The sequence below is a fragment of the Naegleria lovaniensis genome (genome assembly GCF_003324165.1).
Source record: "Naegleria lovaniensis strain ATCC 30569 chromosome Unknown tig002, whole genome shotgun sequence".
In the NCBI taxonomy this organism is placed as follows: Eukaryota; Heterolobosea; class Eutetramitea; order Acrasida; family Naegleriidae; genus Naegleria; species Naegleria lovaniensis.
This window is the reverse complement of record NW_025407824.1, coordinates 121,563-141,180: the sequence shown is the minus strand read 5'-3', so window position 1 is coordinate 141,180 and position 19,618 is coordinate 121,563. Positions and strand designations below refer to the sequence as shown.

General features: G+C 38.6%; 10 protein-coding genes across 10 annotated transcripts; 6 read left to right on the top strand and 4 right to left on the bottom strand.

The window, feature by feature from the left end:
* Nucleotides 1-144: 144 nt before the first annotated feature.
* C9374_006840 (uncharacterized protein) lies at nt 145-1,704 on the top strand (the record flags this gene model as incomplete). The annotated part of the gene is made up of 1 exon (XM_044696745.1): nt 145-1,704. One exon carries the CDS (start codon nt 145-147, stop codon nt 1,702-1,704), a length of 1,560 nt encoding a protein of 519 aa, XP_044555203.1.
* A 1,143-nt stretch (nt 1,705-2,847) lies between these two features.
* On the top strand, nt 2,848-5,234 carry C9374_006839 (uncharacterized protein; the record flags this gene model as incomplete). The annotated part of the gene is made up of 3 exons (XM_044696743.1): nt 2,848-3,609; nt 3,687-4,125; nt 4,291-5,234. The coding sequence occupies 3 exons, from the start codon at nt 2,848-2,850 to the stop codon at nt 5,232-5,234; spliced, it is 2,145 nt and encodes a 714-aa protein (XP_044555202.1).
* Nucleotides 5,235-5,439: 205 nt separating this feature from the next.
* C9374_006838 (uncharacterized protein) lies at nt 5,440-6,117 on the bottom strand (the record flags this gene model as incomplete). Its single annotated transcript, XM_044696742.1, has 1 exon — nt 5,440-6,117. The coding sequence occupies one exon, from the start codon at nt 6,115-6,117 to the stop codon at nt 5,440-5,442; it is 678 nt and encodes a 225-aa protein (XP_044555201.1).
* Nucleotides 6,118-7,495: 1,378 nt separating this feature from the next.
* C9374_006837 (uncharacterized protein) lies at nt 7,496-9,484 on the top strand (the record flags this gene model as incomplete). Its single annotated transcript, XM_044696741.1, has 1 exon — nt 7,496-9,484. One exon carries the CDS (start codon nt 7,496-7,498, stop codon nt 9,482-9,484), a length of 1,989 nt encoding a protein of 662 aa, XP_044555200.1.
* A 178-nt stretch (nt 9,485-9,662) lies between these two features.
* C9374_006836 (uncharacterized protein) lies at nt 9,663-10,527 on the bottom strand (the record flags this gene model as incomplete). Its single annotated transcript, XM_044696740.1, has 3 exons — nt 9,663-9,808; nt 9,871-10,193; nt 10,244-10,527. The coding sequence occupies 3 exons, from the start codon at nt 10,525-10,527 to the stop codon at nt 9,663-9,665; spliced, it is 753 nt and encodes a 250-aa protein (XP_044555199.1).
* A 307-nt stretch (nt 10,528-10,834) lies between these two features.
* C9374_006835 (uncharacterized protein) lies at nt 10,835-12,249 on the top strand (the record flags this gene model as incomplete). Its single annotated transcript, XM_044696739.1, has 2 exons — nt 10,835-11,348; nt 11,462-12,249. The coding sequence occupies 2 exons, from the start codon at nt 10,835-10,837 to the stop codon at nt 12,247-12,249; spliced, it is 1,302 nt and encodes a 433-aa protein (XP_044555198.1).
* Nucleotides 12,250-12,298: 49 nt separating this feature from the next.
* On the bottom strand, nt 12,299-14,890 carry C9374_006834 (uncharacterized protein; the record flags this gene model as incomplete). The annotated part of the gene is made up of 2 exons (XM_044696738.1): nt 12,299-14,138; nt 14,214-14,890. 2 exons carry the CDS (start codon nt 14,888-14,890, stop codon nt 12,299-12,301), a joined length of 2,517 nt encoding a protein of 838 aa, XP_044555197.1.
* Nucleotides 14,891-15,402: 512 nt separating this feature from the next.
* Nucleotides 15,403-17,010, top strand: C9374_006833 (uncharacterized protein; the record flags this gene model as incomplete). The annotated part of the gene is made up of 1 exon (XM_044696737.1): nt 15,403-17,010. One exon carries the CDS (start codon nt 15,403-15,405, stop codon nt 17,008-17,010), a length of 1,608 nt encoding a protein of 535 aa, XP_044555196.1.
* A 350-nt stretch (nt 17,011-17,360) lies between these two features.
* C9374_006832 (uncharacterized protein) lies at nt 17,361-18,566 on the top strand (the record flags this gene model as incomplete). Its single annotated transcript, XM_044696736.1, has 1 exon — nt 17,361-18,566. One exon carries the CDS (start codon nt 17,361-17,363, stop codon nt 18,564-18,566), a length of 1,206 nt encoding a protein of 401 aa, XP_044555195.1.
* Nucleotides 18,567-18,790: 224 nt separating this feature from the next.
* Nucleotides 18,791-19,408, bottom strand: C9374_006831 (uncharacterized protein; the record flags this gene model as incomplete). The annotated part of the gene is made up of 1 exon (XM_044696735.1): nt 18,791-19,408. One exon carries the CDS (start codon nt 19,406-19,408, stop codon nt 18,791-18,793), a length of 618 nt encoding a protein of 205 aa, XP_044555194.1.
* Between the last annotated feature and the right edge of the window lie 210 nt (nt 19,409-19,618).

Here is a 19,618-nt window from a genome sequence, read left to right as displayed (position 1 = left end):
GTTTGAAATCTAATCCTGATCATCCTCATGGACAATCTCCACACAATCGAGCTTGATGGTTCTCATTTAACCTCCCATCAATTGTACACTATCGGTCACTCTTTGAATTGTCATGTTACAATCTCTGATCAAACAAGAGAAAGAATGCAAACTTCTCGCAACATTGTCGAACGTATTGTTGAGACAAAGGAAGTTGTCTATGGCATTAGCACTGGATTTGGAGAATTTAAAAATGTTGTCATTAATCATGATTCCTTGTCTGAATTGCAATACAATTTGATAAGATCACATTGTTGTGGAACTGGAAACATGTTAGAAAAACCTCTCGTGAGAATGCTTTTAGCAAATAGAATCAATACTTTGGCCTCAGGAAAGACTGGTGTTCGTCCATGTCTTGTCGACACACTCCTCCAAATGCTCAACAAGAATTGTCTTCCTGTTGTTTATGAAAAGGGAAGTGTAGGTGCTTCTGGTGATTTGGCTCCTCTCTCTCATATTGCTTTGGGAGCTCTTGGTGAAGGACTCATGCATCATCCAACGAATGGCACGATTGAACATGCAGAAAAGGTATTGAAAGAACACAAGATCACACCCATTGACTTGAAAGCAAAAGAAGGTCTCGCATTAATTAATGGTACTCAGTTCATTAGTGCTCTCGGTGCGCAAGCCATTGTGAAAGCAGAACGTCTCATGCAAATTGCTACCCTTGTAGCTTGTGTCACGTTCGAATCGCTCAATGCAACTCCCAATGCTTTGGATGCTCGTATTCATCAAGCTCGTGGACATTCAGGACAAATGCATGTTGCTTCAGTGATGAGAAATGTTTTGCTTCATGGAGTTGAGAATGGATATGTTGTTTCTCCCATCACTGAATCATTGAACAGGCATCCAAAGGTTCAAGATGCTTATTCTTTGAGATGTATTCCACAAGTGCATGGAATTGTGCATGATACGATCGAGTTTTGTAAAAAGCTCATAGATACCGAGTTGAATGCTGTTACTGATAATCCAATGGTATTCATTGAGGGAACAGGGTCTGATATTCCTCAACTTGCAAATCTTGTCCCTTATACCTCAAGTATGAACGATCATGTACAAGATAATTTCACTCTTTTTCACACGGACACAGAAGACATTAAACATATTGTCAGTGGAGGAAACTTTCATGGGGAGTATCCTGCAAAAGCCATGGACTTCCTTGCCATTGGAGTTCATGAATTAGCAAATATCAGTGAGAGAAGAATTAATCGATTGGTAGATGGAAAATTGAGTGGATTGCCATTCTTCCTCATTGAGAACGGAGGTCTTAACAGTGGATTCATGATTCCACAATACACTGCTGCAGCATTGACAAGTGAAAATAAGGTTTTGGTGCATCCAAGTTCTTCTGATACTATCTCCACATCTGCATCATCAGAAGATCATGTCTCGATGGGCCCATATGCGAGTAGAAAATGTTTGGAAGTTATTGCAAATGTTGAGACAGTGATTGCTATTGAATTGATGGCAGCTTGTCAAGCATTGGATTTGAGAAGACAAAATGCCTCTCCCATTGTTGAGAAGGTCAAACAATTGGTTCGACAACATGTTCCGTATATTGAGAAGGATGTTGTAATGCATCCATTGATTGAAAAGGTTGTTGAATTGGTCAGAGATGGATCTGTTTTAAAGTGTGCCGGAATAACTGAAAATCACCACAATTAAATCAAAGACCCTTCCACATTCGGAAACTCCAAGTTGCCTTCTTCAATAAAATTTGTAACTGTAATCGTTGAAATTAAAATAGTTTCAATCCATAATGTTGCAAAAGAAGTGAATGCTAGATGGAGGAGATCCATTGAAATTACGAGTAATTTAACGAATCATAAACGATGATGAAACAATTTTTGAACATTTTTTTCAAAAAGAAATTCCGAATGCTTTCCACACTTTTAATTACAACAACAATATTATGGAATGAGGAAGCATCGATGACAATGTGAACAATCAGAAATCTTGTTGTTCATTCTCTAGCATTGGAAAAGAAGTCATTGAGGCAACCATCACCTTAAAGAAAGCTTCTCTCACAGTCGTCTTGATTTCAAAAGAAGAAGAAACAACACCACTGAAAGAGGAGCTTCTTTTCAGACATTTGGTGGATACATGTAGGTCTTTGCTTGTTTTGAAAGAAACTTTGAATAAACATTGCCTTGTTTTTTCTAGTTGAGATGTGAGAGAGTTGGGAGCTGTCATCAATTATTTAAAAATGACAATCATGAAGTTGTCTCTCTCAAAGAAATCCCGGGTCGTTTATGTTAGCCACTTCTAATTAGAGTATGACATTTTACATTTGATCATTTGATCATGGAACTGTCGAGTTCATACACAAGTGATCTACAGTTATCGACCTAATGTTCATTCCTTAATACATGTGTTTATAACAAAAGTGCAAGCAGTAAGACAACCAATTTGTTCAAGTAGTTGAAAACATTACCATTATTCCCTTTACAAAGATCTATAAAATTCAAGATCTTGTACATCTTTCAAAACATTTTTTCAAAAAAGTCAACAAGTTACATGGTAACAACTCCTAGAGGTCACTCCTGGCACAAGGAGATCTCATTTAGTGACATTTGGTACTTTAATCTTGGATCTCTTGAACTTGACCTGTTAATGAAAAGTGAAATGCTATCTTTGAAAATTGCATTTGAAATCGAGTATAAATATTCACAGAGCTCTCGCTTTCAACTCTTCATCTTGAAAAAATTAGAGACATTACACATGAGTCAATATATTTCTGTCCAAGATCACAATTATTGTTGTGGTCGTAAAAATTTTGTTTCCAGCAAATGCCTTCTCTTGGTCATGATGTTAACCATGGTGTGGCTTGTTGTAGACATGCTTGTTGTTCATGCAGCAACTGTGTGGAATCTCGCTCCATTAGGTTCTCCAAGAATTATCTTTCGTGATACAGTCTATGCCTCTAAATTGAGAGCTGACATGTCAAAACCAACTCGAGCTGCTTCTGCATTCAAATCCTTTGTCGACAGTGGAGTCACTACAGGAGGAAGTCAAACAGGAACAATTTATGAATTCCGTGCTTGGCATGCTGCATTAATGTCTCGTGTCACTGGTCAATCCTCTTATTGCACCTTTGCTGTCAATGATGCAGATGCATTTGTGAAATCTGAAGAAGCATTGATTGCCAATGGAGAAAAACCAGTCGTTGCCTATGATAGTTATTTAGAAGTGGGTACTCATGTTGGCAATGTCATGATGGTCTATGATTGGTGTCGAGCTCAAACTTCATCTTCTCAACGCTCTCGTTGGGTTGCGTATGTGAATCAAGCCGTGTCCAATGTTTGGAATTGTACCACTGCCAAATGGGGAAATCGTTTGGAACCTTGGTCATGTTGGAGTGTGAATGATCCTGCTAATAATTATTACTACTCATTCATTAGAGCTACCATGATGGTTGGATTGGCCACTTTTGGAGAGAATCCATTGGCTGACATGTGGCTTCAACAATTTAGAAATGTGAAATTGGGTAAAGAGTTGATTCCTTATTTTAATAAGGAATTGGTTAGTGGTGGAAGTTTGGAAGGAACTGGATATGGTACTTCTCATAAGGTAAGTGTTTTTGAGTTTTCAACTTCATGAAAGAGTGTCCATTTCAATTTTTGGAAAAATCAATTGACATTTGGCAGGAACTCTTCACCTTGTACGATTGGTGGCAAAGATCTACAGGAGAGAATATTGCCAATCTCATGCCTCATACCTATAACTCTCTTCAATGGATTCTTCATCAAATGGTTCCAACTTTGGATTATTTGGCTCCCATTGGAGACCACGCTCGTGAATCCACAGCAGCTTTCTATGATTATCATCGTCATTATATTCTCGTCTTGTGTTCCTTGTATCCAACTTCACCGTTAGCAAGAGTTGCTAAAACAATTTTGAGCAAATCCAGTGTGCCACAAATGACGGGTGGTTTCAATACCTATGCCGATTTCATGTTTGATATTAACCATGTTGTGGCAGCTCCATTGAATGATACTCAATTGTTAACAACCTCATTTAGAGGAGATTCTACTGGTATCCTAGCGACTAGATCTAGTTGGGAAAGTGATGCTGTCTATGCTCAACGTAAGTAACAAGTGTGTTTGTTTACCTTAATTATGATCATAATTGTAACAATAATTATTATACGAATTATAACAATGATAATAATAATATTCACACACAATTCTGATCCTATGAATTTTGGAAATTTGAATTCTGTATGTGCATCACGGATCACATAAATCTCAGTCATGTGTGGACCCTATACACAATCTCATGCTCATCGTGATCAAGGAAGTCTTTTGCTTTACAAAAAGGGTTGGCTCGCTATCGATGAAAATATCAATACTCATTCTGGAATTCAACAAGGAGAAGCTTTCCATAACATGATTCGTATCGATGTTGCAGGACAAACTCTCCCACAACGACTTGACACTTCATGTCAAATGAGTGCTCTCTCGGACAGCTCGGTCTATACGTACGCGTTGGCAAAAGTCACACCTTCGTATGGAGGTCATCCTGCTGTGAAAAAAGTTGAACGAGAATTCCTCTTCATCAAACCAAGTACTTTTGTGGTTATGGATCGAGTGGTTACAACGACTGCTTTTAATGCTAAACGTGTCTATATGATGAATTTTGCGAGTGCTCCAACGAGTTCTGGAAGTTCGATCACTGTGAATAATGGTAAAAGCTCAATGACCATGACAACCTTGTCTCCATGGTCACAAGCAAGAAACAATTTCGATTGGGCTAGCATTGAGAGTGATGCTAATTCAGGAGTGAGAGTCGATATTGTGGATGGTTCTAGTCAAGCCTCCACTTCTAACACAACTCATTTCCTTAATGTCATGTCTGTGGATGGTTCTGTAGTTGTGGCGACAAGAGAATCCGATTCGAATGGAATGATGGTGGCATGTTTGAGTTTGGCCGATGGAAGAAGTGTTCTAGTTCGTTTCAGTAAGGATGGAACTGGAGGTTCTCTCAGAATTGTAAAATCGGGAGTGGTGCAACTCGATGAAAATTTCACAAATGGCAAACAAGCACTAGGAGTTGTGCAGTCGTCAGGAATTGCTGTGAGAAGAAAGGAGAAGCAACATGTTGTGAATGATTCTGTTTCTGACAAGTATGTTCATGGATGGGTCAAGCAAGTGCTCATCATGATGCTGGTTGTGGTCTTGTTGGTCAAATTATAAGAGAAAGTGAATAAACATATTTCGAGACAAGCTCAAATAATCACCACGCTGAAGTTCTCAAAAAATCTACATTCTCCCAATTGGCTGCTGATCGAGTTCGAAATCAAAGGTGTGAGACGCCACAAACTCTCAGTTTGCACAAGTGACGAGTAACTCCCAGTAAACAACCTCAACGTTTTTAACTCAAGTATATACAACTTGTTTATTAGGCTTTGCTTTCTAAACAAGAAGAGCCGCTTGCTGACCAAAACTGAAAAAATTGATCAGAATTAGAGGAGGAAGTGGAGGAATTGGTGGTGGTGGTGGAGGGAGCAGAAGGAGCAGATGAGGAGCTAGAGGAGTTGGAAGTAGCGTGTTCACGCATCAGTCGTTGAAGTTCTTCAAAGTCAGAGCAAATCGTTAGGTTGTGGATGCATTGATGAGAGTCCAGACACTTCTTGGATCGAGAGCTCGATGACTTGAAAAGGCTCTTCTTATAGTACACTCGAATACGAATACAATGATTTTGACAACATTTGCAAATGGACAAAGCATTGTCGTATTCTTCTTGAGATGAAAAAGAAACCCAATTTTCATCTTGACCTAGGTATTTGAGGATTAAACCACTTTTCGAGGATAAACTACTCGAAGACAAAGCCAAATGAGAGTCACTAAGGTGCTGTCTGTCATTGGTTTCCTTAGCAAGACTCAACATGATAAGATTGTAAAACTCTTGATAAGTAGGTGGGAGAGAGATCTTTCGAATCTCCTCATGTTTCGTGTTACCCACTGATTCCGTGTTCGATTCAGATCTGCTTTTTTTAGCATAAAAATAAACTTTGCCATAGAGTTTTGGGGATGACGATGAAAGTCCCTTGCTACTGCAACTATCTGCACAGAACATTGTTTCTGAGAATGATGACGACCGAGGCGGAGTACAATACTTTTAACGGTTCGTGGAGAAAATCGGCTGGCACAACGACGGCGATGATAGCGTAATCGGGCAGGGAGGGAAAACTCAACGTTTTTTTTAAAAAAATTGCTGAAGAATTGCAGCATCCTGAAATAGACTAGCATTATTTTTAGTTGTCCAATCAAAAATCGCCCCTGGTGTAGTTTACAACGAAAAAAAACCGCTTGGCAGAAAAAATTTTTTCTGGTGTGGATTCATACACTCAGGTCCGAAATATCTAGTGGATGACATTCAATGATGAGAAAATACATACCTATGGTAAGAATACTCTCACAGGCAAGAATGCTTGTTTCAAAATTGAGGTGCCTACCGTAGGTGGTTGATTGTGAAGAAATGTCAACGGCCATTTACTGCACTTTGAACTGCTTTTTGAGAGTTCGGTGTAAAGAGTTCCTCCCGAATGTTGGAGTGCTGACTCTTATACAACCTTAACGAAATACAAAAACAATCGCTTATGCAGAAGTGTCTCCAAAAGTGTAATTTGCAGCCTCAACAGCAGACACGAGAGCATTTCACCATTCGAACGAGCTCATCACCAGTGCTTCTTTTTTTCAACGGCAGCGATGTGAGTTTTCAACGGTTCCCAGAGTTCAGCAATTGACCTCCTGTTCCAGCTCTGAATCTGCACGTCAGGGCAGGTAGTATTTTCTGAATCTTGATTTGTTCTGATTTGTCAAGACTGTGATAGAGAGAGAAGAATGGGATCCTTCAAACCATTGTTGCTTTAAAAAGTGTTCAGCTCATTTCTTTACGATCCCAAGAACAGAGTTATTTCGACGAGAATGCAATCATTCGAGACTCTTCTTGCTACCTCAATGATGTCCGTTACACTTTTTCATTGGGAGGAATGAATCTCGTCCGTTAAAATTCTCTCCCGCCAAATTGTCTACAAACCTCAAATTCCTATCCGTTAACAAGCTTATTTTTTGAAAACAATCGAAAGAAAAACCTCAACACCTTGCAGCATCAATTTTACGCATTTACGACTTGTTGTTCGTAACGATTTTGGCTATTTGCGAGAACCACCAACAGACTGACCTTTGAGAGAGAGAAGCGATAACTGTCCTTAACAAGCTTTTCTCTTCATCATCAACAACAACCATTCCCATCTACAACAACAACAACAACACGATCATCATCATACTGTAGCGTCGGATTCTCATATTCATATATATTGGAACGAACTCTTACCACAACAAGTATACCCAAAAGCAACAACAACAACAACCAAAATTCCTATAGCAACATCTTCTCTATTGCCTTGTTGCAACTAAGCTGCTTTCTCTCAATATAAATACATCCTATCTACATGAACAACCTTCGAAATCCAAGAGGTTTTGGAAATGTACTTCCCCTCTCGAGGCCTGTCTCAACAGTCTCAACAGCACCAAAGAGAATTACAACAACGGCCGCCACTGGAGTCATCTCTTCCCATCCAACCATGACCATCACTTCTGGCAAATCAAAAACACCTCTCTCGAACATGATTGTCGAGTATGCGGACAAGGGAGGAATGAAAAGCATTGTCTCTTCTTACAAGCAAGGAGAATTACTTGGTGAAGGAGGCTTTGCCAAGTGTTATGAAGTCACTGATTGCTCGACAGGAGTAAGCCTGGCTGCTAAGATCATTCCAAAAGCAACTCTTATGAAAGAAAAAAACAAGGATAAGCTTCTCAGTGAAATTAAGATTCATAAAAAGATGTCTCACAAATACGTGGTTGGATTTGAAAAGTTTTTCGAAGACAACAACAATGCATACATTCTTTTGGAGATGTGCCATTGCAAGTCACTGTTGGAGATGATGGATCGAAAGAAGAGACTGTATGAACCAGAAGCTCAATATATATTCTTTCAAATTTTGATGGCTGTCAAGTACATGCATACCTGCAGAGTGATTCATCGAGATTTGAAATTGGGAAATATATTCCTCGACAAGTACATGAGAGTCAAGATTGGAGACTTTGGTCTTGCCACAGAGGTTCACAACAATGAGCGAAAATCCACAATATGTGGAACTCCCAATTACATTGCTCCAGAAATTTTACAGAACAAGGGTCACAGTTATGAAGTGGACATTTGGTCTTGTGGAGTCATTCTGTATACGCTCTTAATTGGTACACCTCCATTCGAAACTGAGGACGTCAAGACTACCTACAGGAGAATTCAAGAAGGAAAATACTCTTTCCCTCCCAATGTCACTATTTCTGACAATGCCAAGAAGTTCATTAAGAAGATGCTGAACAATGATCCAAAAGCAAGACCTACCATTGATGAGGCACTTGCTGATGACTTTTTCAAAACCATGAAGTCAACCGCCTGTCCTACCTCCTTAATGAAATATGCAGAGACTCATTGCAGAGTGGATGTGAAAAAGAATTTGGAGGCTCTCCAAAAGGAGCGAGAGGAATTGCTTAAAAAGAAGCAAGAAGAGGCCAAGAAGGCCATGGCCGCTGTGACCACTCCACAACCACCTGTAGTGAGAGAACCCTTGAAGGCCATTGACCCCAATACTCTGAACAGTGCTCGTAAAGATCCAGGCGTGCTTGATAAGCTCTTCAAGAAGGTCCTTCCAACACGACGAAGACAAGACGAGAATCAAGAAAATATTCGCCCTCAATCCACCAAACTGTCACCTACACAACCATCAGCTCGTAAAGATTTGAAAGAGTTGTCTCCATCAGTGTCACCCAAACTCAGATCGGTTCGATCCAGTTCCACACGATCTCCAGTTCCAAGAACCAAGGTGCTCTTCTCTCTCGACTTTCCAGATTACGGATTGTGCTACAGGTTAAGTAATGGTGCTACTGGAGCATTCTTCAATGACTATTCGAAAATGGTCCTTTCTCATGACAAGACTCGACTCGATTACTATGCCTATAACCGTGACGATATTCAATCTTCTGACGAACACTTTGTCTACTCGTTGACATCATATCCAGATGAGATTAAAAAGAAGGTCACTCTTATCAAGTACTTTAAGGGTAGTTTGGACTCTGCCATGAAACAAGAAAATCGACCAGAACTTTTTGAATTAACTGGAGAGGATCAAAGTGTGTACGTGAAGCGATACCACAAGTCAAGCATTGCATCATCATACAGGTTGAGCAATACTGTTATTCAAGTGAAATTCAATGACAAGGCAGAAATAATGCTGTCGAATAACTCACATATTGTGGTATACACGAACAAGAAGGGACAAAAGGAATATGTTCATGAAGATTCCGTCTCGTCTCCAGAATTCCAAACATACATTGCACATACTAAGGATCTTCTCAAAGAAATGATGAATGATAGTTAATTGGTCAACCCAAGAAAAGGATTATACTCGCCTTCGTTTGAACGCCATTAAATTGGTCGTCCATTGTGAGGCGCTCTCTTGACAACCATACAACAACACGTAACACACAATATAATTTGTATAAATAAATATATCAAATTATTTATATTCGTTTGTAGAGAAAAAAATCACAACATTATTACAACAATGGATTGGAAAAGATAAAATTGAACACTCGATTCATGTGTGGAGATTGTTGAAATTGAGTTCGAAATTCATAAAAATCGATAAAACCATCATTATTCAAATCACAGACTCTCATGGTTGCCTCAACTTTAGCTTCCACTATGTGAATGCAATTCAATTGAAAAGTTTGAAAGGTCAAAAAGTAACCAATGTAAACTTACATTCTTTTTCATTCATTCGATGAATTCCATTTCCAACCAAATTACACTTTCTCGTCGATGAAAACACCACTCGATACACTCGAGCCAGCTCCTCTCGATCCACTTTCGAATTCTTATCAAAATCCAAAATTTTGAAAACCATTTTCACCTTCTCTTCAAATTTACCATTCAAAATCACTGCCACGCCCATACAATATTCTTTGAAATCAATCATGCCGTCTCCATCTCGATCAAACACACGAAATATTTGTTCCTGAACAAATTTTGAAACTCCCAATTCTCCCAACGAGCACAAAATTTCAACTTGTCCAATAAACCATTCACTGTATGATCACTGTTGAGTTTTTTGAATAAATTTAACATGCCCTTCAACTCTTCCATGTCCATATATGAAATTTCTGAAACTACTCTCCAAATACCCCACAATGCACTTTCATCTGCATTCAGCGAGTATTCTCCAAAGCGTCGTTTCAATAATGGTGGAACAGATTGGACTGAGGAACCTGTCATGAAATCTTCATAGACATCGATATACGTGTTCTTGTCAAGTGAATCATTGGAGAGTGAGGGGAGATGCGAGAGTTTCAATTGTCCTTTCAACTTTTCCAATCGAAATCTGTCAGCGTTCAAAATAAATTCATGGAGAGGGAGAGTCATGTTTTTTTTTTATGTCATCAAAGATTGGTTGTACTCTTGTATGCTTTGTGAATCCAATCCTTCTGTTCGTGTGGTTGTTGCTAGTTTTCAAGAGATGGTATCTCCCTTTGTGTTTTTCTTGGTATCGCTTTTGAATCCGTTGCTTAATGAAAAAAAAAATTCAATTCATGTAAATTTCTTAACAACAATATTGTCATTATTATTTGACCTCAATAAATCATTGGTTAAATTCAAATGTTTTGATCCATGTCATATTGGAGGGATCGGAGATGCTGTTGGATTGGAAACTTCAATTAGAAACAAAAAAATGGTGCTTCACGGTATTGAGACAAGTCATGGTGTTATTGTTGCATCAACCGATTCAATGAGTGAGGTGTTACGGGATGAGGAGGATCAAACAAATTTCAATGGAGCAGATCAGCGGGACCACGGAGAGGATTTTAACAAGTGTGCAGCTAACGATCATTTTTTCAATAGTAATCACGTGATGAAAATGATCGCGCCTCGGAGTGATGCTGTTACTGAAGAAGCAAATGAAATTCAATTAAATTACATTCCAGATGGTGAATTAGATGGTCAGAAAGATCTTGTAAATAATAACGATCAATCTTCAACGGAGAATACAATTCAAGAATCAATAACAGTAATTTCTGAAATGATTCCGACTGTGGATCAAACATTGGAATCATTACATTCTCTCAGAGTGTGGGATGAACATGTTACCAATTCCACATTATGGATTCCAGAAATATTCTTGTGTATTTATATGTATATTGATGATGTTTTTGACATTATTCAGCTTTCAAGAACATGTCAAGCGGGTTACAAGTCATTTCGAAGCCCATATCTGTGGAGAGTGGAAATGGAGAGGAGAAGAATTAAAAATTACTACAAAGGAAATATGAACCATGTCAATTACAACGTACGAATACAGATCTAGAGGATTTACAAATAATTTATGGCTATTGTAAAGGATTAGTCGATTACAACATCAAGAGCATTATTCAAAAAGGAGCTGCAGAAAAAACAGTACCTCTTAATAGACTTCGTATACTGGAGGTTCAACAAGAACATACCCTTAAAACTGAAAGTAGTACTGAGAAGATTATTATTTTTGTGCTTGCCATTATCATGCTCATTTCTATTCCCTATTCAAGAAGTATCATGTTCTATATTGGATATATAATACATATCGTAGCTACATTGTTTGGATCTATGATTCTTTATGTAGAGTTTACAGATTTGACAAAATACGTTATAGTTGGAACATTTTCGCTGTTAAGCTTAGGTTTATATTGGTTTCGAATGATCGATCGCCTTTCTCTCAGCTATTATTTTTTCATTATTGGAGCTACCTGTCTTTGTTGGTTTTTTAGGCTTCGAGAAGTCTCTAAATGCTTGGTCGTTGCAGCATTTTCATTATTTAGCTGGAAAATATTTTGGTTTCAACTTTATGATGACGTATATCCAGTCCATTATTTATTAATGCTTGGAGCTACCTTACTTGCAGCATGGTTTGTGAGAGTAATGATCTTACAATCCAAAAAAGAGTTCTTGAAGCATAAATTTGATATAGAAAAACAAGACATACAGAAACAAATCAGCACCATAGATGTCTATGTCACTGAACGAGTTTTACAACTTAAAAGAGCCTCTGAGAAAATTCCTCTTGTACATGAGGGCACAACGTGGTCAACTTTTAATGTTTGTCGTGTGATGTAAGGCAATGCGTTAAAAGAATGAATTCTCCACAAATACTTGGTAATTTTATTTACAAGGTAAAAATCTTGCCATCTAATTCATCACAATCTTGAGTAGCGGATATGCCAATGCAAGTTTTGTAGTGAGTTAGGTCTTCATTTTGGTTTGCTCTTTTGGTCGCAAGTTCCTCCAACTGGCGCAGTAGTTTGTCATCTCCTTGAGTTGCTGATTCCTTCAACGATCTCACACATTCAACAAGCTCTGACAGCTTTTCAGATGTCGCATCTGATGAAAACAGATAAGGATACAGAGCACAGAGTCGAGTGATCTTTTCGTTGGCTTTTTTTGACTCGAGTTCATACAGCCACTCATCATCGTGCACCACATTCTTTCTCATCAGCTCGTAAACAAATTGAGGACTGGATTCCATGTCACCAAGAGAGTAATACCTCTCAGCTGGTCTGAAAATGAAATTTTGATTAGCCTTATTCTTGGAAAATGTTTTTTCGTCTACCAGAATGGTAGTTCCACAAGCGTGATTGAGATAACACAATTCCCGAGAACATTTCATACTATAGCCAGTCATGCAATAATATCTGGTTTGTTTGTTACCAATATTACCTTGTAAGCAACTTCCGTACGATATTCCAATATTGAGACCTAGTTGCTCTCGGGCCTTACCTTCCTTCTTGAGACTCTCATTGAGCGATGAGAACAAGGATCTAATTCTCAAGGCGGCCTCTAAAGTATAGACATTATCATTGAATACAATGACAAACTCGTCATAGCTTCTTGGGTGAATATCGACCTTCATGGTTTTACATATTTGTGCTAAACTAGCATAGTATTTTGAGATTAAACCACTCAAATCGTGCGGGTTGTCATACAGCCTATCTGTCACGTTGCAAACCTTAATATACATTATACAGCATTCTTTGTTTGAAAGACCAATCTTGAATAAATCTCTTGCCACAGCTCGATCGGAACGACGAGTTGATTCTGATTGTCGTGATGAAAAAGAACTAGCTGATAGGTTTTGTTTTGATTCGCTCATAGGGACGCTACTATGGTTGTGACCATCATTTTTGGAAGTAGCTTCGTTGTTGTTTGTAGCTTGAAGTGGTTTGCTTTCTGGAGTCTCTGATTTTCTAGAGTTGCTGTTCTCAGTACTCTCATTAGATGCGTGATGTGTTTCCAATTGATTAAGAATGTTTTCTGGTAAGAATGCTCTAAACTCTCTTAACCAATTGACAGTATCAGTAATACTTAAATAAATATTCTTTGTTTCGGTAAAGATTGAAGAATGTGGTTTGATATCAGCAAGTTGCATGACTTCAATTTTTCTAAAATCATTTTGGAGAACTTGCAGTGGATTGGTGATGGCCCATCCTATCAAAATGCTCATAAACAAACCAATGACAGTAACTCCAATTGTGACACCGAGAACGGAATAACTACTCAAAATGACACTTTCAAGAATTTCGTCTTGCTCAAAGACAAAAATCATTTTCCATCTCAGATTGTCAATTCGGTAAGATGAAGCAGATATCATGTAGTTAATTCCATCTTTTCCCTGCATGGTAATGATGGTATCTTCTGAAGCATTCAGTGAAAGGAATGAACTCATCAATTCTCCTGCACGCCGAGTTGTGACATTTCGAACTGGAATTCGATCCACTCCAACTCCTGGAATAACCAAATTTGAGCCAATAACCATGTCATTTTCATATTCGGTTAAAATAATATAACCACGATTGAGAATCTTTAAATTGGACAAGAATTGGGAAATGGCACCGAGAGAAATGTTAATCTTGGAGATACCCACTCGAACTTTTTTGGAAGGAAATAAACTTCTGTCATAGACAGGAGCAGAGTAGAACATTGATTGAGCTCCTCCTGAGAGTACCTTACTAGAAGAATTCAAGTATTAAGAAGAATTAGAAAAACATGGGTAAAGTAACCTCAAACAAGTCAATATTACTTACTAAGGCTGGCCAAATCCTCCGTTTGGGTATACTGAAAATATACGTACAGATTCCATGTAATAATCGGTCTTGTTCACAACATATGGAATATTGATGAGTACCTTATTGGTGAATGATGCTCCTGTAAAATTCACGGCAACAATGACAACTTTAGACTCGTTGAAGTTTTGTACAGCATATGATTTGGCATCGAGAGCATAAATTCCATTCATACCATTCTCTCCAAAACACAAGTTCATTAAGGTCACACTCGTTTGAACTAACCGATTGTAGTGATAGGTAAAAATGGAATGGTCTGTGTTCACTACAAAGCGATGATAATCGTCAGAGAGAGTAAATGCAACACTCTTTGCCACGTTCAAATAGCCATCCAAGAAAATAGATACTTTCTGATTGATGTTGTCGATGAGAACTTTGGTGGATTGAACAGCCGCATGTTGGTTCATTAAATAGGAGGCAATCCAGATGGAGATGGCCGTTACTAATACCAGACCCATAATCAACAATACGAGGAACAGACGAATGGAAAGTAAAAATCCCAAACATGGATTTCTTCTTTGAGCTTTGGCTTCTCCTTGAGACTTGGTGTCAGCATCAAATAGAGATGATGTTTCTTCCTGGTCATCAGTTGAAGCTCGTTGGGGGTTGTCATCATTGCTTGGAATAATTCGTGTCATTATTCTTGCGCTCTCTCTCAATTTGCAACTTTGAAATTACTCGAGGTGTTTTTTTAAAATAAAATTTTGATGCCTTTGCAATCTCTCTCTTCGTAACCTCCAAATAATTATTTGGCTACATCCATTGGTGGGAATGAAGCCCCATCAATGGCCATCTATCCTTGTTCGATGGATTGAGAAATTCCAACCAAGTCCGTTATTCACCTTTCGGGAAGGAGAGACAATATTGAAATACATGGGCGAGCGATTTTTACAGAATTACAGATCCCATCATCACACCCATATTTTTTGAGATAGCGGTTAAAAAATCGGTTGCTCGACGTGATTGTTGAGCTCACCTTCCACTCAAAAATTGATGTGATGTATCTCATAGGGAGATCTCAACAGATCTGGATGAATAAAAGGATGGGTCATTAAGGCACAACAAGAACAGCTAGAAAAAAAAGTGCACTAATCATTCAAAATTGTTAATTAATACAGCCTTAACGTTTTCTAAATTGTATTCATCCAACATGAAAAACTCCTCCTCTTCCACTCTTAGACATTCAGCCGTTGCAAAAAAGGCCAATGTTCCTTCACTGGTCTTGGTGAATAGTCCACGTTTGCATTCATCAGCACACTCATCAATCGCCAACTCGGATCATTCATCTACCACTCGAAACTCATCCTCTCCAAACTCTTCCCCAACCATTGCATCAGCACTTTCACAACAACCACAGAAAGTGGAAAATCCTCCAAGCAAAGAATTTCATTATCCAAACATCAAGCTCAATGAAAGAGATTTACTGCTTCCCGACTCGAATATCATGGCATTCATGCCTTATTTGAGATTATTTACTCCAGGTCTGTATCATGTCTTGTCGTGTCAAGAGTTTGTGAAGTCACTCAGTGTGGACGAGCAAGTATGCATGCAGAATATTGTGTGCTATGTGTATGGACATAGCGTTGTGTTCGATCGAGATTTGCAATCCTCGCTTCGGTACTTGTTGTGTTTGCAGGAGGCTCATGGTGATTTGGTAGAAATTAAGCAGCAAGCTCTTGAAAATGTGAAAAGCACTCTCAGAGTTTCAAATGTGATAACCACTCTGGAAATGATCGATGGTTATTTGGCTAAGATTGATCAATGTTTCTCGACTGGCAAGGTGGATCATGCTGTAAATAGTGTCACTTTGTCCAATTCAAGAATTGCTTCCAATATTTCATCGCCAACCCAACGAATGGAAGATGGTAGTGCAATGATGGAAGATCAGAAACCTTCTTGCGCATTATTGCATCCTTACACAAACTCCTCTCCTCTCAAACTTGTACGAGATTATTGCCTCAGTTTTATCAAGCGTAATGTGTACGAGCAAGAATTCGATCTTCACTATAATCCACGAATTGAAAAGTACATTTTCCAATTTTACAATAGAAAGCCAACAGATATGGAAATTTGGAAGGAACGCAAACATGTAATACCCACCAATGCTATAGAATTGCTCTTGGAAGATCCACTCTCAGGCCACGACTTTGCTATTTGTGTGAATGGCAAGGAATTTATCCAGGTTCACAAAACCATACTTGCTTCCAATAGCTTATTCTTTGAATCCTTACTGAACCACTCTGGTAATTGCTCAATCTTCACAGATGTTCGAAATCAAGTGTTTTATGCTCAACCCAACACAGACGTATCAGCTCTGAGGTGTATTATAGAGTACTGTTATGGTATTTTCAATACTGAGCTCATTCATCAAGACAACATTTTGGCCATATTGGAAATGGCTCACCAACACGACATGAAAGACTTAGCCTCCAAATGCACTCTCCTCTTGAGAGACTATATTTGTTTGAGCAATTTCATGAGAATGGCTGAATGGTGTGAAGATTTCATGATGTCCAATTGTAACTTTTCCCAACCCATCATAGTGATGGAAAATCTTCAGGAGAACCCTCACTCATCCCATCATGATCATTCAAGTAATGTGTGTGCTTTCAAAGAGGTCATTGACCATGTGGTTGAGTTTGGAGCCGCACATTCGGTGGCCATCTTTGAATATTATGGAAAGGAACGATTGGCAGTATCCATTCCACTCACTCTTGCTTCCATGTTTGAATTGTGTTTGTTCAAATCTAACAAGTAAAAACGGTGTTTCAAATATCGAAAGACCATTTTGGATTTTCGAGATCATTGGGAGTCAGTCTCTTAAGATTAATCCAAGCCAATATTAATAACCGATTCAACCAAAACATCGATGTTGCTTCATTCTTTTCATAAAACGATCTGGCTCGCGGAATTGCTTCGGAATTTCTTTATGTTGTAAACCATTTGACTTTTTTCATCAAAATTTCGAACACGTGTTCGGATCTCTCGCAAGCGGCTTTTCTCGTTATCCTTCCTCAGCAGCTGCTGTTGACTCTCTTGAGAGGCGTTTTTGATTCGCTTCGACACAAAGGCTCACACACCCACAACTGTATTCCGAAGCAAAAAAAAATGTTCTCAAAGCACATCATTTTGGCTGCTCTCGTTTTGAGTTTTGTGGCTGTGGTAGCAGCTGAAACATTCTTCTATGAGCCTTTCCATGCAGGATGGGAAAAGAGGTGGGTCAAGAGCAAGGCTAAGGATAACTATGGTGAATGGAAATATACTGCCGGTGAATGGTATGGCGATGCTGAGGAAGACAAGGGTATCCAAACTTCTCAAGATGCCAGACACTACTCCATCTCGGCAAAATTCGATAAGCCAGCAACAAGCAGAGGAGAGAAACCACTCGTTCTTCAATTCTCTACCAAGCACCCACAAAACATTGATTGTGGTGGTGCCTACATTAAATTCCTTCCAACCGGAGCCAATCAAGAAGACTTCAAAGATGACACTGAATACAGAATCATGTTCGGTCCTGATGTCTGTGGAAGTGCTACAAGAAGAGTTCACTTCATCTTCAACTACAAGGGAAAGAATTTGTTGTGGAAGAAGACTCTCCCATGTGAAACCGATCAATTGACTCACATTTATACTGCTATCATCAACCCTGATGCTTCCTATGAAGTTCAAATTGATGGTGTGAAGAAGGAAAGCGGTAACTTGTATGATGATTGGGACTTTTTGGCTCCAAAGGAAATTCCAGATCCACAAGCCAAGAAGCCAGCTGATTGGGTTGATGAAAAGGAAATTGTTGATCCAGAGGATAAGAAGCCAGAAGATTGGGATCAACCAAAATACATTCCAGATCCACAAGCCAAGAAGCCAGAAGACTGGTCCGATGAAGAAGATGGTACATGGGAAGCTCCTCAAATTCCTAATCCAGATTACAAGGGTGAATGGAAGCCAAGAATGATTCCAAATCCTGCATACAAGGGAGAATGGTCTGCTCCACTCATTCCAAATCCAGATTACGTCTTTGATGAAAATGTTGCCAAGTACGATGATATCGACTATGCTGGTATTGAAATTTGGCAAGTGAAGGCTGGTACTATCTTTGACAACATTTTGGTCACCGATGATATTGATGTTGCTAGAGAACAAGCTCAAAAGGTTGTTGAACGTGCTAAGAAGGAAAAGGAAGCTTTCGATAAGATTGAAGCTGCCAAGAGACAAAAGGAAGAGGAGGAAAGAAAGAAGAGAGAAGAAGAGGAAGCCAGAAAGAAGACTGAGGAAGCTCCAGCAGAAGAAAAGAAGGCTGAGCACGATGAGCTCTAAATTTTGGAAACGCTGAACGGAATTGTTCATCACCAACAAAATAAAAAAATCAATTAATTCAATTAAAAATTTGTGTGTGAAAAGTGTTGATTCCATTAGAAATTTGATTGAGAATTCAAAGGATGATTGTCACGAAAAGAATTAAAGCATTGCATTATATTCCATTTGATGAAATGTGTTTATGTACATTTAAGAGTTAACATTGTCAGTTCTATTTCATTCACTTAGGCAAATAAATTCCAATCATTCACTGTGAGAGAGCGAATAATTTTTTCGAAAAGTTTCATTCTGGAAGATTGAGCAGCTTCGTCAGAAGTGGAATATTTCACCATAGGGTCATTTAACGATATTAAGATATCAGTATCAATGTGCTTCAATCTTACAACCCATAAAAACACAGTAACTTCATCCATGCCTCTATTTTTCTCAACCATCATTTTCCCAACAGCTCCTGCTGCATAATCAGCCATTGGAAAATTACTTGTTTTTGTTTGTTGAGTGTCATTAAAAGGCTGCATGAGTAATAATCTTTGATTGGCAGCAACATGATTCGCATCCGCCAAATCATTAAACAAAAATTCCGTAATATTTGCATCCGATACATTTTCAGGTCTTGATAAAATTTCAATTATAATAGAAGGACAACTTGATGATTGCACTCCACTCGATGAAGTTGGTGCTTCCAAATTATCAGTCCAAACCTCTTGATTATCGGGAATTTCTCTGAAATGGGAGGCGTCCAAATAATTCACTGGTAACAAAATGGACATGGCTCCTCCAAATAATTGACGAACAACAAGGTCCGATCCATTGGCTTGCACTTGTTGCTGTTGTTGAAACATGAGTGTATTAATCTTGAGAATATTTTTTTGAATATCGATTGAGGTTCCTGTTTTGACTTTGTTAAATTCGAGTCGAACAAAGAGGCAATTCTCTTGGAAGGAATTCTTGGTGTTTTCCTTCAACAATTTTCATCAGTGTGAACACAGTATTTGATTTCGTTTTCATGCTTGATTTTACTTGAATGGCCTCACATAATTCGAATCTCTCTT